The sequence below is a fragment of the Apteryx mantelli genome, chromosome 10 (assembly GCF_036417845.1).
Source record: "Apteryx mantelli isolate bAptMan1 chromosome 10, bAptMan1.hap1, whole genome shotgun sequence".
NCBI lineage: Eukaryota > Metazoa > Chordata > Aves > Apterygiformes > Apterygidae > Apteryx > Apteryx mantelli.
In genome coordinates this window covers 163,339-182,998 of record NC_089987.1, presented here as the reverse complement: position 1 = coordinate 182,998, position 19,660 = coordinate 163,339, and the positions used below count along the sequence as shown (strand labels likewise).

General features: G+C 41.7%; 1 protein-coding gene across 2 annotated transcripts in view; it reads left to right on the top strand.

Moving 5' to 3' along the window:
• The window catches only part of PHLPP2 (PH domain and leucine rich repeat protein phosphatase 2), a 52,528-nt gene that overhangs the window by 17,910 nt on the left and 14,958 nt on the right, over positions 1–19,660 (top strand). For both annotated transcript variants that reach the window (XR_010885263.1, XM_013960151.2), the window contains exons 3-17: positions 789–979; positions 1,377–1,502; positions 2,761–2,915; positions 6,989–7,135; positions 9,387–9,617; positions 10,343–10,545; positions 11,076–11,136; positions 11,888–11,983; positions 14,082–14,237; positions 15,032–15,232; positions 17,198–17,360; positions 17,967–18,097; positions 18,495–18,605; positions 19,070–19,258; positions 19,393–19,624. Coding sequence is in view for 1 of the 2 variants with exons in the window: in XM_013960151.2 (XP_013815605.2) it covers positions 789–979; positions 1,377–1,502; positions 2,761–2,915; positions 6,989–7,135; positions 9,387–9,617; positions 10,343–10,545; positions 11,076–11,136; positions 11,888–11,983; positions 14,082–14,237; positions 15,032–15,232; positions 17,198–17,360; positions 17,967–18,097; positions 18,495–18,605; positions 19,070–19,258; positions 19,393–19,624 (2,393 nt within the window). In the remaining variant the exon portion in view is untranslated. The remainder of the gene's footprint in view (positions 1–788; positions 980–1,376; positions 1,503–2,760; positions 2,916–6,988; positions 7,136–9,386; positions 9,618–10,342; positions 10,546–11,075; positions 11,137–11,887; positions 11,984–14,081; positions 14,238–15,031; positions 15,233–17,197; positions 17,361–17,966; positions 18,098–18,494; positions 18,606–19,069; positions 19,259–19,392; positions 19,625–19,660) is intronic.

The window sequence follows — 19,660 nt, the reverse complement described above, 5'->3', positions numbered from 1 at the left end:
TGATAATTATAATCTTACGATGGATAAATGGTGCTAATAGTCGATGTTGGGGGTTTTCTCTTCCATCTTGCTTATTTCCAGTGAATGTTTGCAGAGTCCTGTTTTATTGATCAGGAGAGTAACAAACAGTAGGCAGTTTGTTCACATTTTCCAAGCCTGTTTTTCCAGCTATTCATAAGAAACTTTGTCTTTTGATGTTTTTTGCTGTTTTTTTTTTTAATGATTTCTGCCCCTTTACTTGCATGCTCCGCAGCTAATAATGCCCATAGCACAGTCTACAACCAATCAGTGCTCTAGTACTTCCGTTTAAATCATCTTCAGGGAAATAACTTTCATTCTTCTGTAGCTGCTTTTTCCAGGCTTTCTTTTAAAGCCCAGTGGAAGCCACTTACTTGGTGGCTTCTGTAACTGTCTCACTCAGTAAGACTTTGCAATTACTTTTTCAGCTTGGTCTGAATGAAGGATATTTGGCATGTACATCAGTTTGACAAGGCCTATAATTGCCTGTAGATTTAAAACGCATTACACGGTCGCCATTGTACGCCTTTCAGTATACTGTTATAACGGTCGCTCATCATTACAAAACTGTAAACATTAGTGCACTGACTGAGGAAGTTGCTTGTCTTTCTGCATGAGGTTTTTTTCTTGAGTACACTAATATGTCTTGTCTTTACTTGTCCTTTACAATAACTGATTTTGCTTGTTACAGCTGTGTTGCTATTTGTGCTCTCACAGTTGAGAATAAAGAACAAATGGAAAATAAAGGCTGATGTCCCTTTTTTCTTCAGAAAAGCCATGCCAAGTGGAACAGTTAGATCGCATCCTGCTCTCTGGAGTCTATAATGTGCGCAAAGGAAAGACCCAGCTGCACAAATGGGCAGAACGCTTGGTAATTCTCTGTGGTACCTGCCTCATTGTGTCCTCTGTGAAAGATAGCCACACAGGGAAGATGCACATCTTGCCTCTCATTGGAGGAAAGGTAAGACTTTTTCTTCGTTAGCTTCCTGTGGCTTAGAAGGAAGAAGGGATTACAATGATAGGTATTATCCACAAAAAGTTAGTCTAGGCTTTTGCAGCAAATTACTCCATTAACAGGTGCAGAGAGAGTTGCACGGCTCCTTTCTACTTACTTTGCTTAGGTGGTCTTAAGGCTAATAAAATACTTAAAGACACTGGTTCTGTTTTCACATTAGCAGCCAATGTTGCGAATGGGTATCCCAGAAATAATTTCTTATTGGATCCGCTTCAGCAGAAAGATGCTCAAAACGATTTACTTCTGTGTTTCTCTCCAATGACTTTACAACTGTATTTTCAGCAGAGTTGTAAATTGCTGGAGTTTAGACAAGCTGGTTTTGTTCTCATTTTTCCCATTGCAGGTGGAAGAGATGAGACGTCGGCAGTATACGCTTGCTTTTACATCTGCTGGAGCCCAAGCACAAACATACCATGTTTCCTTTGAAACACTGACAGAATGTCAGCGGTGGCACCGACAGGCATCCACGGTGAGGCTCTGGAAGCCGCAGTAGCTGGAGTGGTGGGCAAAAGGGCTGGAGGGAGTTCTGATAGGTTTGGTCTGAAGACAGATTAAGCCATGATACTGAAGAAAGTACCCAGGACCCTTTCCAGCTTTCTTCATTTTTTTTGGTGTGCTCTGTGCTGCGGAGGCTTTCTTTTAGCATTCTCTTGGTGCTCTGCCTGTGCAGCACTAGAAATTCTGCATTTATTCATGCCCATTGCACCTGTTCAGAGTAGCTAGAACAAACCCCAGAGACTGGCTGACTTTATAGCCCTAGAAACCTATGAATTGTTCCTGCTGCTGTACCTGTGTCTGCCTGAACTGTGGCCCAGACTGGCATGGGGCCACACTGATAGCTGGAAGCTAACGCAGAGATCATAGGTTAGCAGGGAAGTGTAGCTTGTTTAGAGTTGTATCCTTGTTCCACATTAAAGCACAATTAGATGGAGATAGCTCAATGCTGAGCCACGCTTTAACCTCATATATGTGTGTGTGTGTATATATATATATTTATAATATATATTTATGTTTATATTTATATATAAAATTATGAAATGTGAAATGATTTACAGGATAATGCAAGTCATAAAATCTGGAATGAAGCACCTAAGAACTGGAGACAAAGCATACTTAATGAAAGAAGATCTGATATTTGCAGAGACTTTATGAAATGTTGCAAAACCATAATTTATAAAAGCTGTCCTTCATAACAGAAGTGATATTCCTAATATTTCCTGAGCAAGCAAACAGAAGAAGGTCAGAAGAAATAGATAGGTCAAGCACAGGTTCTGTAATCCCTAAAGGACTGAACTAGAAAGTCAGCTGCTTCCTGTTGCCACTTGCATCTTTGCATGTGGAAGGTTCACAGAGGTTATGCTTCCTCAACAGTTTCCTCAGTGAGAGATGATTTTCTCCCTTGAGGTGGTCCTCTTATGGCCTAACTTTTCGGCAGGCTCCATGGCACATACAGGGCAGAGTAGGGCTTTCCGTGTGTTCTTGTTGATATCCAGATATGCCTCCATGTCATGTGGCTTGCAGAGACAGTAGTAACAAATGGCATAAACTCAGACTCCATGAACTCCATTTCCTGCGTGGACTGTACCTGTGTTTGGTGGGTACAAGGGAGTTCTTTCATTTTCTTGTGGTTTGTTTACCACTTGCATTCTTTGGCCTTCCATTAGATTATCACTAGACTGAATCAGAGAAAAATTGTTGGCGCAGCTGCAACTCCTCCTTCTTTTCAGGTTGCGTCTCTGCGACTTAGCATGGTTGATCTTTCGTGCTACAGCCTCGAGAAAGTACCTGAGCACCTCTTCTACAGTCAGGACATCACCTACCTCAACCTACGACACAATTTTATGAGACCAAGTGGAGCAGGGAGTCTTGACTCTCTTTGCAGGTCTGCAGAGAATTACTTTTCTACTACTTTGGGGGTTCTGGACACGTCCACCTAGGGATGGAGAAGAGGGAGTGAATTGCCCGTTCTGGTGGGATGTGCACGTCTTGGTAAAAGATTGGTCTTCTGGAAGCTCTAACAAATGAGGAGACTAGGAAACTGAAAACGCTGCAGGCAGGCCTAAGCTTCCAACAATTGACAGTATTCATGAACTCCCATCCACAGATTCTGTTTAAGTTTGAGCTGAATCTTGCAGAGTGATATGCCATTTATATAAATAAGATGCAGAAGTGGTATACTGCTACTTCAACAGATAGCATTTTGGGGTATAAAATAAAAGGTGAGGGAAAGCATAATGCTGCTGTTGTGGGTAAAAGTTTGTAGGAAAAAGTGCAGATCTGAAAAAGCCTGTTTTAGTAGGTTCTTAATGTTAACATGTATTTGGAATTGGCAGAGGGCCTTGAGACTCCAGCTTTATTTTGGGAACTTGTAATGATCTGCTTTTAAGAAGGTAGCAGTTGTATGATGGTATGGAAGTGTGATGCATTCATCTCAGGTAAATGAAGCAGTATTACAGAAATATTTTCTTAATAAATTCTTAAAACCATAACAATTCATAGGAAGATTAGAGCATTGATATCTATATGCTATGCATGCAAAAAAAAAAAAAAAAGCAAGAAGTCATTCTATGAAGTTCTAAAATCCATTAAGCAGCCTGTAGTAATATTGTCAAATGGCTGTGTCTCTGGAAAACGTTGTACCTTAAGAGAAACGCATTTTGAGAAACCTTGCAAACCTGAAGTCTGGTTTCTTTTTGTATCTCTAGATGCCTATTACCAGGGTTTTTTTTGTTTTGTTTTGTTTTTTAACAGTGTAATGATAAGCTTGGGTATCCATGAGGGTATATGGAAAAAAATCGCTCAACTGTGAGAGTTCTTTGCAGTTTCTTTGAGAGCAAAATTCTAGTCTGTTTTTGTTTTACTTCTGAACTTATTTAAATATTTTCTAACTGCTGATTTCTAATAGATTCTGTTACTGGAAAAGCTGCTTAAAATATTTCAAGCTTTTGCTTTCTACTTCTTTCTTCAAATACATTGCATGCTGTCGAAAGCTATGTCAGAACTTTATTTTCTAAAATGCAGTATCGTTGGTTCATAGGATCAGCAAAGGGACTTGAGATTTTTTTCGACCTTGCATGTAGTTAACAATAGATATGGCATGTCAGAAACTTGACTCTTTTCCCAGCAGCGACTATGTCTGATGAAGCTAAAATCCTCAAGCGAATAAGAACTATAAAAGGAGCCCTCACTTCTAACAATCTTGAATAAATTAGGGCATTAAGTAGCCCACATAAGGCTGTTCATTGCCTTTTGAACAGATTTTCTTTCTGAGATGTTGAGGATGTTTGTCAGATCACAGCCTCAAATGAAGAAACCTGCTCACCTTGCAGTCAGTGTTTTCCGTGCCTAGCGACCGACGGTTCTGAACAGTAGAGCTTTCTGCAATGGCCAGATCTTTTCCTCTGAGACAAACTCTGGAGCTCTGGGAGTCTAGTTAATTATATTTTTAATAATGGAACAAAAAGGATTAATTCAGAGAAAGAAAATGTTAAGCAAAGGACTTCTAGCTTAGTACCTCCCTTTTCTGGAACACCTTGTCAGGTCTGATCTTCTTTGATGGATGTGTGTGTGGGTGTGTGTACACATATATATGTTATCTAACTAGTTGGTACAGAGTTGTACTGAGATGCTTTGGCAACAGAGCAGGATGTTGCATTAATCTGGAAGAGGATACCCCCTTCTGTCTCAAGGCCAGCACCAGTTTGGGCTGCTGGAGCAGAGGGTGGCCATCCCATTGTTGATTTGTTGCTGTGCTTCCGTATCTCTTTGCTGTAATCCCAATATGCCTTGTGAGAGCAAAACCGAGGAGCCATAATGAAAGCAGAACTTGACTTTACTAAATGGAAGTATTGATTTTGATGACCCTGCAGGGAAAGGAACCTGCAACCATTTCAGGATCCTTATTACCTATCGTTCATGTATACAGCTTGAATGACAATTGCATTTTCATTCCATTTCTACATCCCTTACAACTGGGGAATACTGGTGCAAAGGAGAAGAGAACAAAATGGGAACTAAAAAGGCTGTTAAGCCTCGTGCTCCCCATTGAATATGACAGTCTGCTCTAGGAGTCTCAGACCAAGTTGTGTCATGTATCAGTTTCCATATAGCTTTTGGAAACTCTTATGCTCCTTTAAAGTTTGCTTTGATATCACTGCAGAGGGATGAATTCTAGAAATCGGTTATGCTGTTGCATTTAATGCCATCCCTCTTGGGGGATTTCAGCACAATATTCTAATGACAGAGAAGAGCTGCCTGCTGCTAAGGGCAGGTACCATAAAAAAAGCTGTTGTAGAATTCCAGAGAAGGCAGTTTCATTTGAAGTATTTTCTGATTCCAAAACTCAGAACTTTGACCTGTAGTAGATCTGCTAAAGTTGAACCAGTTCATGAGAACATTCAAATCTGTATGTTTACTCTAGTTGTTTCCTTTTTATTTAATCCAAAATTGTTGTGAAGTTCCGTGTATGAGATTCTCATTTTCATATCGTGATATCTTTGCATCATATTACTTTTTCTCTTTAGAAGGGCTGTTACCAATGCAGCATCCTTCCTCTTAGTCTTTCAGTCGGATCATAGAAGGGTCTGTTTGCAGTTGCAACACACACAAAATGCCTGTGCCCTTATTTATAAGACAGGGCACTTTCACAAAACAAACCACCCCATGTCTGAGTTTCAGATATGCTCCCTATTCCAAGAAAAAGAAAAAAAAGGATTCAAAGTAAAATGGAGAAATAGGATGCATAGTTCCCAGAAAGATCACTTCATTTATTCTTCTGAATCTCAAAGGAAGTTTCCTTATAAAGAAAAAAAATTTTCAAAACCTTTCAGTATTATAGATACTTCAAGAGATCTCAAGGAAGCAGTAATATTCTCCCTCAAGTTAATATACCTTGTTGTTTTATCTACCTATATTAAAACATGTGCTTCAAGGTAAGAACTAATCACTATTGCGTAGCAAAAAGTATGCTAGGTGGAGCATACTGATGAACTATATGTTCTACAAGAAGTACTTTTCGGTGCCTGCAGAGTAGATTCACAATTGTTTTATAAAAGTATAGTATTAATTTCCCCGCTGAATTCATTTCTGATGGTTCCAGTTTGGAATGGGGAGCATTCTTCGGTCACATGACTGCTTGGGAAAAATACCTGTGTTTCCTGTAACAAGAGATAGGAGTGCCTTGAAGATGCTCTTGCATATTACCCTAGCCCCTGCTCCATTTATTCTCTCCCTTTGGACCTGCGACAGTGATAGAGGAACTGGAATAGACAGCCCTCTGTTAAGTGCAGATGTGGGACTGTAGCGTCTGTAAGCGCTACTTCAGTACTTGAGAGACTGTACCTGTGGTACAGTCTGCCAAGCAAGTGGCACTTCCAGTGTGGAACCCCTTTCAAGGACCTCTGGGTACAGGTCTTTGGGGTTTCCAGCATGGAGTCAGCTCCTTCTTGGCTTTCCCTTTTACAGGTCTGCTAGGCTTTTGAGGACGCTTCTACTGTGCCTGGCTTGAAAGGGTATTCCCCTCTCTTATTTTATTTTCAAAATAGTGCAGGTTTTGGTTCACATTTTCAGCTCCTATTTTTGCAGTTTCACAGTTGTAGACTGTTACTCCAAATAATCCTTTGAAGTTAAATTTAGTGACCTGAAGATTTTTAGTCTCCCTAATCATCATCATAGCAGCAGTCACTAGGCAGCATTCTCGCAGGAATCGGAGTAGAATCAGGGTAGTATGTTGTCCATCTCTGAAGAAAAATGTGGTATTTGACCACTCTGAGCATTATGAATGAAACATGAAATATCAGTAAATTAAAATCAAATTTGTGTAGAAACTACCATATTGAGCTAGCTGACTGTATCAGTCAGTGTACAAAGGCTTAAAAAGCCTTTATGACTGTTTTTGTGTGTTTTTGCTTCTGAGACCACGGAGGTTTGTGATTTAACTAGTATTCTTGCCATTAGGTTTTCTCAGTTGAAGAGCCTGAACCTGTCTCATAATAGACTGGGAGAGTTTCCTGTATCACTGTGTGAGATCTCTACTCTGACAGAGCTCAATATTTCCTGTAATGGACTTCACCACTTGCCAAATCAGATTGGTAAACTGTTGACGTAAGTGTATTCCTTTTATCTGTGGTCATAAACTTTCCTGGTGCTTTGGTTGAGCATAGTCAAAGTGGAGATGCTACTTATGAAGGTACGAGTACTCGGGCAGCCTGCTCTCTCCATGAAGACTGACTCATGGATTTGACTCTAGCAGAAGGTTGAGAACCAAGATGTACAATAAGCTTTGTTTTTCCTTGAAAATTAAGAGATCACAGTATATTTATACAGTTGCCATTTAAAAAGTCACTGTCATTTAGCAAGTTATCTTTCTTCATTTATGACTTCCTGCCTATTCTAACTATGTAAAATATGCCAGTGTAAATCACTTTTCTAATAGTGGAGGTTAATGAATTTTGCCTATTTGGAGTGGCCTAGGAGGGCACTTAACAGTCAGTTACCATTACTTGACTCACAGGTGCCACCTTGCTAACCACAGTAACTTGAAGGCTTCAAAGCATGTGAATATACTCTCAATTAAGGTTTTGTAAGTTTGAAGCTTTTTCTGTTTTATGGGTTTTTTTTGTTTTTTGTCTTTTAATTTGAATTAGAGTGACTTGCATGATTTCTTGTTATGCATCATCTGCTGCTTAACACTATATTTATCATTCCTTGGAAGCAGGTTTATATAAAGGAAGAGTTTCTCAACAACAAAATAGATTTGAATGCATCTTGTTCTCTTTGCATATGCTGCCATCTTGCATTCCCTTCTTCCCTGCCTTCTTGCTATTTCCTTCTTGCATCTTCTTCTAATCAGATTCTTTTTTTATTCCTGCTATTATGGGGGTGCCTTATAGGTTAATAAATAAATAATTTTTTGGAAAATAGCATTCTGTTGTAATAACAGTTACAAAACAATGCACAGAACATTTTCCTGATTTTTACAGTTACTTTTAATATAATACCTTTAGAACTAGCATAAAGGGTGAATCAACTACCACATCAGTTCAGACTTTTCAAAAAAGAGAGATTAGTGTATGTTTGAGGTGTTTGTCACCCTTTGAGTTAGCGTTGGGTTTGTTTTAGTTTGTAGCTATTTTTTGTGCTGCTCTGGGTTGCTCAGTCAGTACTTTTTTGAGTTTGCACACAGCAGCTGCAGCTCTTAGCATTGTTCATCGAACCTGTGATTCCCTGCTATTCCTGTCAGGTCTGGAGGCATCCAACAAGCAGCAGAGCAACTCGGTTCCCCCACCCCCTACTTTTCCACAATTGCTTTTTAAAGTAGACAATTTCTCTGCCTTTTGGAGGTGAATCTCAGAGTAACGTCCTTCCAAATAAAGACCATGCAGGAAGGCAATTACTAGTTTGCTTCTGCTCACACTACTACCTACCTGTCCATTTCTCATGAGCAACTTGCAGCAGCGCATACAGAATGTTAGTGTGCATGTGCTGCTGCTTGTAAATAGACTCCTTCCTTTCTCCAATACTCATGGCCCCAGATTTCACTTCTTCCATGTCAAGGGCTCTTCAGAAGGTTCTTTGCTGGAACACAGTTGGTGATAATAAGGGAATTGGCTTTTTTTTTTTTTTTTTTTTTTTTTTTGATTCTCAAAAGTAATGCAAACTTTAAAACAATTCATCTTGCAGCAGAAAGCTGCAAGTTTTACCATGGAAAATATTGTTTTCTGAGTGGCTGAATGGAAGACTAGAATGGAAAAAGTTAACAGTGCTTTATTACTGTAATAATTGTGATTAAACTTAGAACAAGTGCCATAATAGTGATATGAGACTTCAGAGACTGGATGATGAAGGTGCAATTAATTTTTATGTTTCGGCTGTTACCAGGTGATGGGATATCTTTAGGACTGTGAGATAGGTCTGTACTGTTATTGCTGTTGTTTGAAGTTTGTTGTAGGTCTTTTAAAGATTGTCCAGCATGCTAAATGAGTTCTTAATTTGTAAAAATCTGGGTGATTAAGTAGATATTGTATATTTACGCCATAGGTAGTGATTTGTATTTTGCTTATGTTAACTTACATTATTTGGCACAACCTTAAGTTTATCTCTAAAATAAATTTGGCACTCTTTGGTATTGCATACGTGCAGTTCCAAGCATATTAGGCATTAGGTGAGTGAGAATGATAAGTATTCCAGTAACTTTATGTGTATAAGAATGAAATACCAATTAGGTACCATAAAAAATAACCACACTGAGAACAGCTAGCTGTACAAGTAATTCACTAAAAATGCTAAGTGTGATGTTCACTCCCCTTCACTGATTTTTTTTTTTTTTTTTTTTTTTTTTTTTTCCCTGCTGCAGTCTCCAGACCTTCTTACTTGATGGGAATTTTCTCACATCCTTACCAGAAGAGCTGGGAAGTCTGCAGCAGCTTAGTTGCCTTGGGCTTTCCTTCAATAACTTCTGTGAGCTGCCAGCAATTTGTGAGAAACTCATTCTCTTGGACAAACTAGCCCTGGCAGGGAACTTGCTGGAGACCCTGGATCTTGCAGCGTTGAACCGTATGAGCCACATCAAAAGCATAGATCTGAGGTAAGGGGAGAAACTTGCATATGTATAGACCAGGTTGTCCCTTTCCCCTTGCACCAGAGGAGCTGTAAATTTTAGTACATTTTGCGGTAAGCCAGATGTAATTCTTCTCTTATTGATTCTTTAGCTTTCAGGGAGTTTTGTTTCTGAGGGTGTGCAGAATTCACTTGGAGAAACAAGGTTAAGTGAGCAATGCCTGAGCCACTGAATGTGGCTCAAGTCCTCTAGTTTGCTCTTTGAATATGCTACTACCATGAGCTATGTAGCTCTTTGGTCTCTGCTAGCCTTTTTTTACCTTTTTTTCTGGAGGTGGGCTAATTCTTTATTCTTCAGGCTGCCATCTGCAGACCTCTCAGAAAGGGACAAAGAACGTTCTGATTGTGGCAAGGCCAGTACCTAGTCTCTGCATTACCTTCCTCTGTCTATGCTACGTAGCTGTCCATTGACTTGGCTTCTAGTTTCTAGGCTGTGGTCTTCAGGACCTCTTAAATGCTGGGGAATGAGTGTAAGTAAATGTTTCATAAAGCAGTGCAGACACAGGAATTGTTATTCTTTGTATTCACTTCCTGAAAGCCCCTCATTACTCTTTGTACATCTCACTGTGCTCATCTTTGGGGTTAGTCTTCAGGAGAACTCTTCCTTTCCTCTTCTTTCTTCTCTCTTCTTATTGATGCCCTGTGTTCAGTGTTCTGTCTTCTGACTTGTAACTCTTATCTCTGAGTGTTCAGGCTGAACAACCTGAAGAGAGCAGCAGTTGACAGCCTGGAGGGGAATAAATCCGTGACCTACATGGATTTACGAGACAATCAGTTGATGGATCTGGATCTGAGCTCCTTGAGCAGCCTGGAGCAGCTGCACTGTGAACGGAATAAGCTGAAAGAGTTGACGCTGAGTGGCTTCTCCCTTCGGGCCCTCTATGCCAACAGCAACTGTACGTCTGTTTGCCTCCTTCACCTGCCTGCTCCTTCTGAAGTCCTGGGAACAAAGGAAACAGCCCTTTGCCTTCTCCCACACAGAAAAATAGTTACACCAATGTTACGGTAGTGAGACTGTACATGATGGGTCTTCTGGGGTCAGCTCCTAGAGATCACATTATGGATACAGGTGCACAGGCCATGTAACAGGGAGAGATTGTGGTGCTGAATGGCTGTCCAAGGAACTTGTCTTCCAGTGAGATCTCTTTGGGAGGGAGTCCATACACAGAGGTACAGTTCTTTCTTGTTCTGGTGCCCCATGTGGCAGATGGAGCATGGGACGGTGAGAAGAAGTAGCACCATATGGCAGATGTATGAAATGTAAACCCTGTCCTGGGAAGGGTGATTAGGGATGTTGAGTGTCCAGGGAGTAAGACTACAAGTCTCACTTGCTAGTTAGTCTAGTTCTTTGCTGCGTGCTATGTGTGCTCTGTGCTGTTTTCCCTCTAGAGCTCTGCACTCACAATTATTTGCTTTACTTCATCAGGTCTGACAGCTGTCAGTGTTTATCCAGTTCCTGGTCAACTGACATGTCTGGAACTCTCCCGGTAAGTGACTTTACACTACAGAATATAAAGCACATATCTGAACACCTTTGCTGATTATTGCAGCATTTTTTTTTTGAGCTTTTAAGCTTCTGAAAGAGTTGAGAGCAATAAAGAGAAGACACTCTCATCTTCACAATAGAACTGGAAATCCCAGCACTAAAGAATGATGAAAATGTCCCAGACCAGAAGCCCCTTTGAACAAGTTTGACCTGACTAGGTGACTGGTTGTCCTTCAGATATAGGTTGTAAGCAGCAAAAAAAGCCAGGTAGGGACATCTGAACTGGTGGTAGCTGACTGGTCTGAATGATGGGAACCTCTGGAGCAAGCATTTGGAGTAACTGCTAGTGATCACTACTGTTAGCTTTATTGCCCATGTCTCCCCTTGGAGTAGCATTATCACACATGGAAATGGGAGAGCCAGAGGACCTGATCGCCTTTCGCTTCAGTTCTGGGATGATGCACACTATCAGAGTAGCATTGTGTAGCCTGTTCTGTTGATGCCAGTGCTATAGACAAACAAAAGCCTGATCAGTAGAGTCTTGCATCGGTACTTTCTACCAATCATGCACCAGCTTAGTTTGCATTACACAGCTAACCGTGAGATAAATTCCATGTGTCTGGCTCAGATTCTGTTGTTCATTTCCTGCCCGTTGATTTTGGTTTGGCTGTCATTAGTGCCATGCAGTGTTCAAAGAGGGCATGTTCCATACAGAGTGGTGATATCTAGCTTTTTCTCACTTCTTTTCTAAGCAATCAACTGCAGTGTGTCCCAGACTGGGCCTGTGAAGCAAAGAAACTGGAGGTTTTGGATGTGAGCAACAACCTCCTCGTGGAGCTCCCGTCAAGGTCAGCAAACCTTTTGTACAAAGCTGAGCTTTCTTCCACAGGGAGCTGAGTGGGGAAAGGGAAGCAGTGCTAATCCGGTTGTTTTACTCCTTGTTGTGCAGAGACACAATCAACTTTCTCTGTTGCAGAGTGTCCAAAATACTCTGTATTCAAAAGTTGGAAAGAACTGACTTTTGAATCAGCCTCTTGAATAAGAGGCACCAGATAATTTCATCCTGTGCATCTGGCTTCTGCTGCAGCTGTTTGCAGCTGAACTGGAACATGCTGCTATGAATTATCTTTATTTGTGTTATGATAGTGTCTGTGAATGCCAGTCATAGATGAGATCCTAATACATCTTGCATTGCCCTGGAGAGGTTTCATCTGTTACCTTTGATAGGTGATCGCAGAGACATGATATAGCTGATCTCAAAGGCTGCTTTCACAACAGTCAGCCACCTCCTTCATCCCTGCTCCTCTCCCAGTTTTTGCAGAAATGTAGTAAAGGGCAACCAAGAACTAGCAGAATTTTGCAGATATTTATAACAATTTCTCCAAGGTACCAGAGATATCATGGGGAGAAGCAAAGCACTGCTGTTTTTAGCCTAACAAGCGTGTTTGGTGTGGGGTGTGGTTGCAAAGAATGAGAGGCAATTTGTAGGGTAAATGGTACTGAAATTGAGTTGAATTGAAGGGTGGATTGCAGTGAAGAAATGCAGAGAGCAGTTAGAACAGTTAAAGCAGCAGGCATAGGAAATGATCTTTGCAGCAACATTTTAATGGCTCTTAAAGGCAAGTCTCTATATCTCAAAGGCAAGAAAATGATGTGGCAGGGACGAGATGAGAACTTAGAAAAGAATTTTAGCCATGCAGATGGATCACAGAATCACAGAAGGGTTGAGGTTGGAAGGGACCTCTGGAGATCATCTATGCCAACCCCCCTGCTCAATCAGGGTCACCTAGAGCACGTTGCCCAGGACCCTGTCTAGACAGCTTTTGAATATCTCCAAGGATGGAGACCTTGCAACCTCTCTAGGCAACCTGTTCCAGTGCTCTGTCATCCTCACAGTAAAAAAGTGTTTCCTTATGTTCACATGGAACTTCCTGTGTTTCAGTTTATGCCCGTTGCCTCTCATCCTGTCACTGGGATGAAAACAAACACATTTTAAGTATGGTATGGAAAAAGAATCTGCAGAATCCAGACACATAAATGTATATTGTGAAAAGAAACTCAGGCTTTTTTTAAAGGTTCCTAAGTGCTGGAATTTACCATATCCGTTGGGGAGCTCTTCCAGTATGTGTTTGTCCTCAACACTGTAGGTGCATATCTTACTTCCACTTTGAACTCTGCTACCTTTGACTTTCAGACATTGATCAGGTTAATCTAGCAGACTGTGGCATAAAGAGCCTTGCATACAGGCTTATAGATCACCGTGAAGTTGCCTTTTACCCTTAGTTATCTGAAAACAGAATTGTATCAAAGTGATGCAAGACAGTGTTGAGAGGAGATACCCAAGCCAGCTCTGGATTCATCAACTTGAATATGGAAACTGGTGCCTCTGCATTTGCATGGCACTTTGCCCAGCATAATTAGCTATGTTAAGAAACCACAGCCCACAGAAAGAAACGGAAGTAATTGGCCTGCATAGAGCAGTGCCCTAATGCAGCTCCAGCATTTCTGGGTCCAAAGTTCTTCTGTACAAGGCTGTCAGGATACAGTTCCAAATTATCACCTCACCCAAATGGGCATGGCAGTTCTAGGCTATGTCCAGATGTGTTCAGGCATCCTTTCCCAAAACTCCTGAAATTCTCTTTGCAGTTAGTGGGGATAGAGGCTTTTTATTTCAATAAAGACTGCAATTCTTGAGAATGTGACAACAGCCTCAGAAATTAAACAGGAGGGCTGAGCAGGCTGTTCAAGCTCGGAATCTAAGTTGGCACAGGGGAAGCATTCTTACCCCATGTGCTTTTCTTCTTTGTTGCATTTTATGGATCACTGTATTTTAATTTTCTTTAGCAGTATAGTCAAATTAGAACTGGTTAAATATCCCCTTCTCCCATTCTGGGGATGTGAGGACGAGTGAACCAAGTTGGTGTAGTAAACCTTGTGTCTTTCTAGGATCCTCAGCAGCCTGAGCCTTCGGAAGTTGATGGTGGGGCACAATCATCTGCAGACCCTTCCACCTCTGCTAGAACACATTCCACTGGAGGTGCTGGACCTTCAGCACAACCTGGTGTCTAAACTCCCTGAGACACTCTTTCTCAAGGCTCTGAAGTGAGTGACAGGAGCATGTTGTCTTCTATCTGCCTTACCTTTGGAGCTGTGAAGGCTAATAGTGGCATCTACGTGACTGTCCTTGTGGGGTGCTGTAGGCTTTATTGCCAGTTGCATAAGAGATAATGAGACATGCACTTTATGAGGAGGTAGTTCAGGTGCCATGAGAGAAGTCATCAAGCTGATTTGAGGAATCAGCCCATGTTACTGATTAATAATGGGAAAACAGAGACTTGCCTAACCCACCAGCCAAACAGGGAATTAGCTTCAGTTGCAGCTACTTCTAATACCATATTACTCCCTGGAGAGCTTTGCCTTTAAACCAGTGCACAAATTCAGGTGCAAAAGAGAAGTCATACAGATTCTCAGATGTTACGGTGGAAGGTACATCAGGTCCTCAGAGAACAGCAAGAGAGACCCTTACTGAACAAACAACCCCTCATAAATGTTTATATATTCAGACATGAGTCATCCCTTCCTAAGAGACTGTGAGTAAGAGCTTATGTAGTCTGTTTCCACCAGTATTACCCACCCTCTCAGAGGCTCAGCTCGTGAGCTCTTCAGTACTGTTTATTGTAAAATGCTGTGTGCATCTGTAGTGCTGTGTAGCTAATAAGCCATTTGTAGACTCATAAATCTTAATCTGAGTAGAATTGTTACACTGTATTGTCTGACCTCCTGCCTAATGCTGTTGCTCTGTCACTCTAGGCATTTGTATAGCTCTTCTTCCTACTGTTATTTGGAGTAGTTTAGATGACGTGAAGTCTGATGGTTTTTGCACTTGCTATGGTTAGCCTCAGGTACCTGAATGCATCTGCAAACAGCCTGGAGTCCTTGCCCTCTGCATGTACAGGGGAGGAGAGTCTGAGCATGCTGCAGCTGCTTTACTTGACCAATAATAACCTCACAGATCAATGCATCCCTGTCTTGGTGGGACACCTGAACCTACGGATCCTTCATCTGGCAAACAACAATCTACAGACCTTCCCTGCAAGGTAAATACATAAGGCTGGTGAAGGAAATGGTGCTTACTAGCCAGATGTGGCTGCCTTACTTTGATTGTGCCTGGATCAGTATCAAAGCAAGATGCTATCTCTGAGGCTTGATGACAAAAGCCTGCCGTTCCCAGAGGCACACTGAGGAATAGCACATTGCTTGGGGTGATTGGTTCAGGGTAATGCTGGCTGCAGTGGTTCCTATCCTTCTAGGAGTTGTGGTGAATGTGTTTGGTGGGGGGGGATGGGGACAGTACTTCTGACACCTTCAAATTACTGGCATGCAGCTTGCTGAGCTGCTGTTACTCACTTTTCACGGTCTTGCATTGAAAGGCCAGAAGGCCATCATCCAGGCTTGTCTGAACCTGTGCCCAATGCAGGTCAGATAATTTTATCCATTAATTCATATACTAGGCTCATAATTGGAGTTGAAATAAAGAGAAATCCATGCTTAATGTAAAAACTTAAGAGGCTAGAGACTTCCATGTGTTCCTAGTAAGTTGTTTCTGTTGCTCTCAGTTTTGTAAGTCTGCATCTTATTTTTGGTGAGAAATATTTAACTTCCTCCATCAACCAGTATATCACACTGTCTTTCTAATATGAAAGCCATGTAGTATCAGATATTTTCCAAGTGTAGCTTAAGAAACCTTTAGCTTTCTATTCAGTATGATAAACAGTCTCAGCCTTTTTAGCTTCTCAGTGTGTGGGGAGGCTTCCAGGCCTTACATCATTCTTGTAGCTCATCTCTGAACCCTTTCCAATTTTCAATGTTTTTCTGGGTATTTGGATAGCAGAACTGGACACAGCTCTACTGAAAATCAAAAGCAGAGGTAATTTGGGCTCCCAGCACCTACTTGAGTCCCCTTCTGGAGACATCTTATTATATACTGTTTTGTTCTGTGTACTAGTTCATCTGACTCATAAGCCTTTTTTGGAGCCATGACTCTGAGGATTGTTTTCTCTCTAATTGTGGCTGGTAGAAGTTCCTATGTGCACAACATTATTTCAGTAATTTAAATCACATGCTGTTAAGGTTACCAAATAGTTCATATTACTATATGTTGAAACTGTGATTCCACCAGATTCTTTTATCTGCAAATTTTACTAGGTATTGTTTTGTGAATATGTGTATATTTTTATTATTAATCATTGATCTACTGACTCTCAGTGAATCAGATATACACTGTTGCAGAGACCCTACTAGAACTTTCACTGAATGATGATTCTTAATTCATTATTACTTTTTTAGTGTCCTCTACAATCCAGTAATGGGGTACTGAATGTATTTGTTTCTACAGAATATAGTATAGAGCTAATGCTATACTGGTAGACTTCTGTGTCAGCTGAATTTGTAGTCTCATAAAAAAAACAATTTCTGTTACATTAACACAAAAGTATAAGTAATTTTTTTTGTCATTAACTATGTCAGCACAATTAATTTGGTATTGATTGCATCTATGCCAGCCTTGCCGTGATTCTGCCTGGACCTAGTGCCAGGCTAAACAGCCACTTCTAGATAAATCTGTTTATTCCTACAAAGTGCACTTACACAGCTTAGCTTTTTCCAATCATCTGAGATTTTCTAGTTTTCATGATTTCTTAAATGGTTTCATTAATAGGTTGAAGAGCCCTTTTGGCAGTTCCTTTGAAAGTGATGTCATGCAGTTTATATGTCCTGCAAGTTTTCAAATTCAAATATCACAACCCTCTGCTTTAGTACTGTAGGAGTCAGTGGCGAAGGGAACTGACTGTCTGGATTTATACAACTGTCTGTTGTATAAATCCAAGACAGGCATTTGGGGACCCCCAGATCTTATTACAGCATCTCTTTGGACTTGCTGTCTCCTATTGATGAATCAGAAATGTAGCTGGTAAAGGACAGTGTCTGTGGATACTGTGTCTGCAGATTCAGAATGTGACAAGTTCTGGTCTATAAGGTATAGTATACTTTTGTTTCTCTTTTAGCAAACTGAGTAAGTTGGAGCACTTGGAAGAGCTGAATCTCAGCGGCAACAAACTGAAAACAATTCCCACAACAGTGGCAAACTGCAAGCTACTTCATACGCTTATTGCACACTCTAATGAAATCAGCATCTTTCCAGAGATCCTGCATTTGCCCCATATTCAGGTATTCTTATGGAGAGAGTAAAGAGGTATCGGAATGAGGTTTGGGTGGTAGAATGGAAAGTAACTGATAGGAGAGGAACTAGATATCTCAGCGTTTTGCTTGATCAGCCTGAGGGTACAGAATACGTGTTCTAAATCTGTCGCTTCTCTTAGTTGAACAAGGATGGTTCATCCCTCATTCATCTTCATCATCTGTCTCAGACTTGATATATTTCTGATGCATCATTTGAGGCAGTAGGGAGTGTTACATAGCTAGGTAAATGTATGTATGTATAGGCCTTGTATTATCTTTAGTGAGACCTATTCTTTCAATATTGGGGTCCTGGCTATTGCAGGTTATAAGTATTTGCTGCTTATAAGTTACTCTTCTGCTGACAGGTCAGCCCCATTTTTCACAGCCTCTTTGTGGGATGTGATGAGTGGTGGGTAAGAAAAGTAGCAGTGGAGTCTCCAGTGGGGCAAGGATAACAGGATCATGGGGGAAAGGGTCACAGAGTAGTCTATAGAGGTAAGGACTACGTGATGTTAGGAAGGAGCACTAGAGTAACTGATCCCGTGAGGGAACAGAAAATAGTTCCTTTTTCATTGTGCTTTTCTGATACTGCAGTTTGTAGACTTGAGCTGCAATGAATTAACCGAAATCCTGATCCCTGAGGCACTGCCCAGTGCCTTGCAAGAGTTGGACCTGACTGGAAACACAAACCTGGTGCTAGAACACAAGACGCTGGACATCTTCAGGTGAGCCATTGAGATGTCAGGCCTGTAATGACTTGCACAGGGAAGGGTAACACTGTCCGAGGAGGGGAAATGGGATACCATTGTGTGTATTGCAGCACCCTGCAAAATGTTATAATGTTCCTTGCCTAAGGCAGCTGAAGCTTTCTATCCTGTGGCAAGGACAAAGGCTGGGTCTGTGTCAGCAGAGCAAGAAAATTTCTTAGGTCGTATGAGGGTCTCCCAGCTGTCTCTGATATAAGCCATCACACATTTCTAGAAGGCCAAGTCCTTAATCTCCTTTCCTTGGTGCAGTTTTTTCCACAGGTTTCTGTCTAAAACTCTAGACTGTATGTGGTCTTTTGGCCACAAGCTGTTCAGTGGGGTCTAGGAGAGAATGACTTTTCTTCTCTCTCTGTAGTCACATTACCACACTGAAGATTGATGCTAAGCCTTCCCTCACAGCAGACTCAGGACTCACTTCTACCTTCTGGAGTCATGGGGTAGCTGAGATGGCAGGCCAAAGAAATAAGTGAGTATTGTGGTCTGCTGGACCCTGATGCTTTGTGTCCTCAGAGTGCTAGGCTGGGCGCACTGCTAGCGCCCAAGCAGACTTGCTTTACTGGGTAGCTCATCCATCCCTCTGTCTCCCTGGATCTCTTTCTCAGTCCTAGTAACTCAAGTCTCCTCGTTGTCTTCTCCCTCATTTCTCATGCTTATTCTGGGATGCTTGGGCTTTGCTTCTCACCCTAGCAAGATGCTTTTGCTCTCACTTGCAGGCTGTGCCCATTGCCGTCTCCCCAGTGTGGACAAGGAGAGTCCAGGAGTTCCAGTAGTAACCAGTAGCTATACATGTTATGGAGCAGTGGGCAAAGGGACAGTGGCTTTGCTGCCCTGTGAGAACAGCACTCATAGGAAGGTGCCTGATGGCTGTGGTGATGGGGACCATATAATCCTTTGAGATAGATTAACTTTGCCTGTATGCTTTTCTGACAGGCTGTGTGTGTCATCCCTGGCCCTGGGGAGCTTTGCAGAGGGGGTGGAGGCTGTGTATGGCATGTTTGATGGTGACAAGAACGAGGAGTTGCCACGTCTGCTGCAGTGCACCATGGCTGATGTACTCCTGGAGGAGGTACAGCAGTCAGACATGATGTTCATGTCCAACACCTTCTTGGTCTCCCACAGGTAGGACAGTGAGCGAGCTGGTCCCAGTGGGACTTGCACAGGCGCATCACTTAATGTGCTTTGTGGGGTGAGGCAGCCCTCCAGAATGCCTGTCATTGGAGTATGGAGCCTTCCTACACCTTCTCCTCCAACAGGAAACTGGGCATGGCTGGGCAGAAGCTGGGCTCCTCTGCTGTCCTTTGCTATATTCGTCATGATGTGACTGATCCAGCCAGCAACTTTTCTTTGACGGTGGCCAATGTGGGGACGTGCCAAGCCATTCTGTGCCGAAGTGGAAAACCACTGCCCCTCTCCAAGGTCTTCAGTCTTGAACAATGTTCAGAAGAAGCCAAGAGAGTCAAGGAGCAAAAAGCCATTATAACAGAGGTTGGTTTGGACCTTCTTCACTTCAGCTTCTACCTT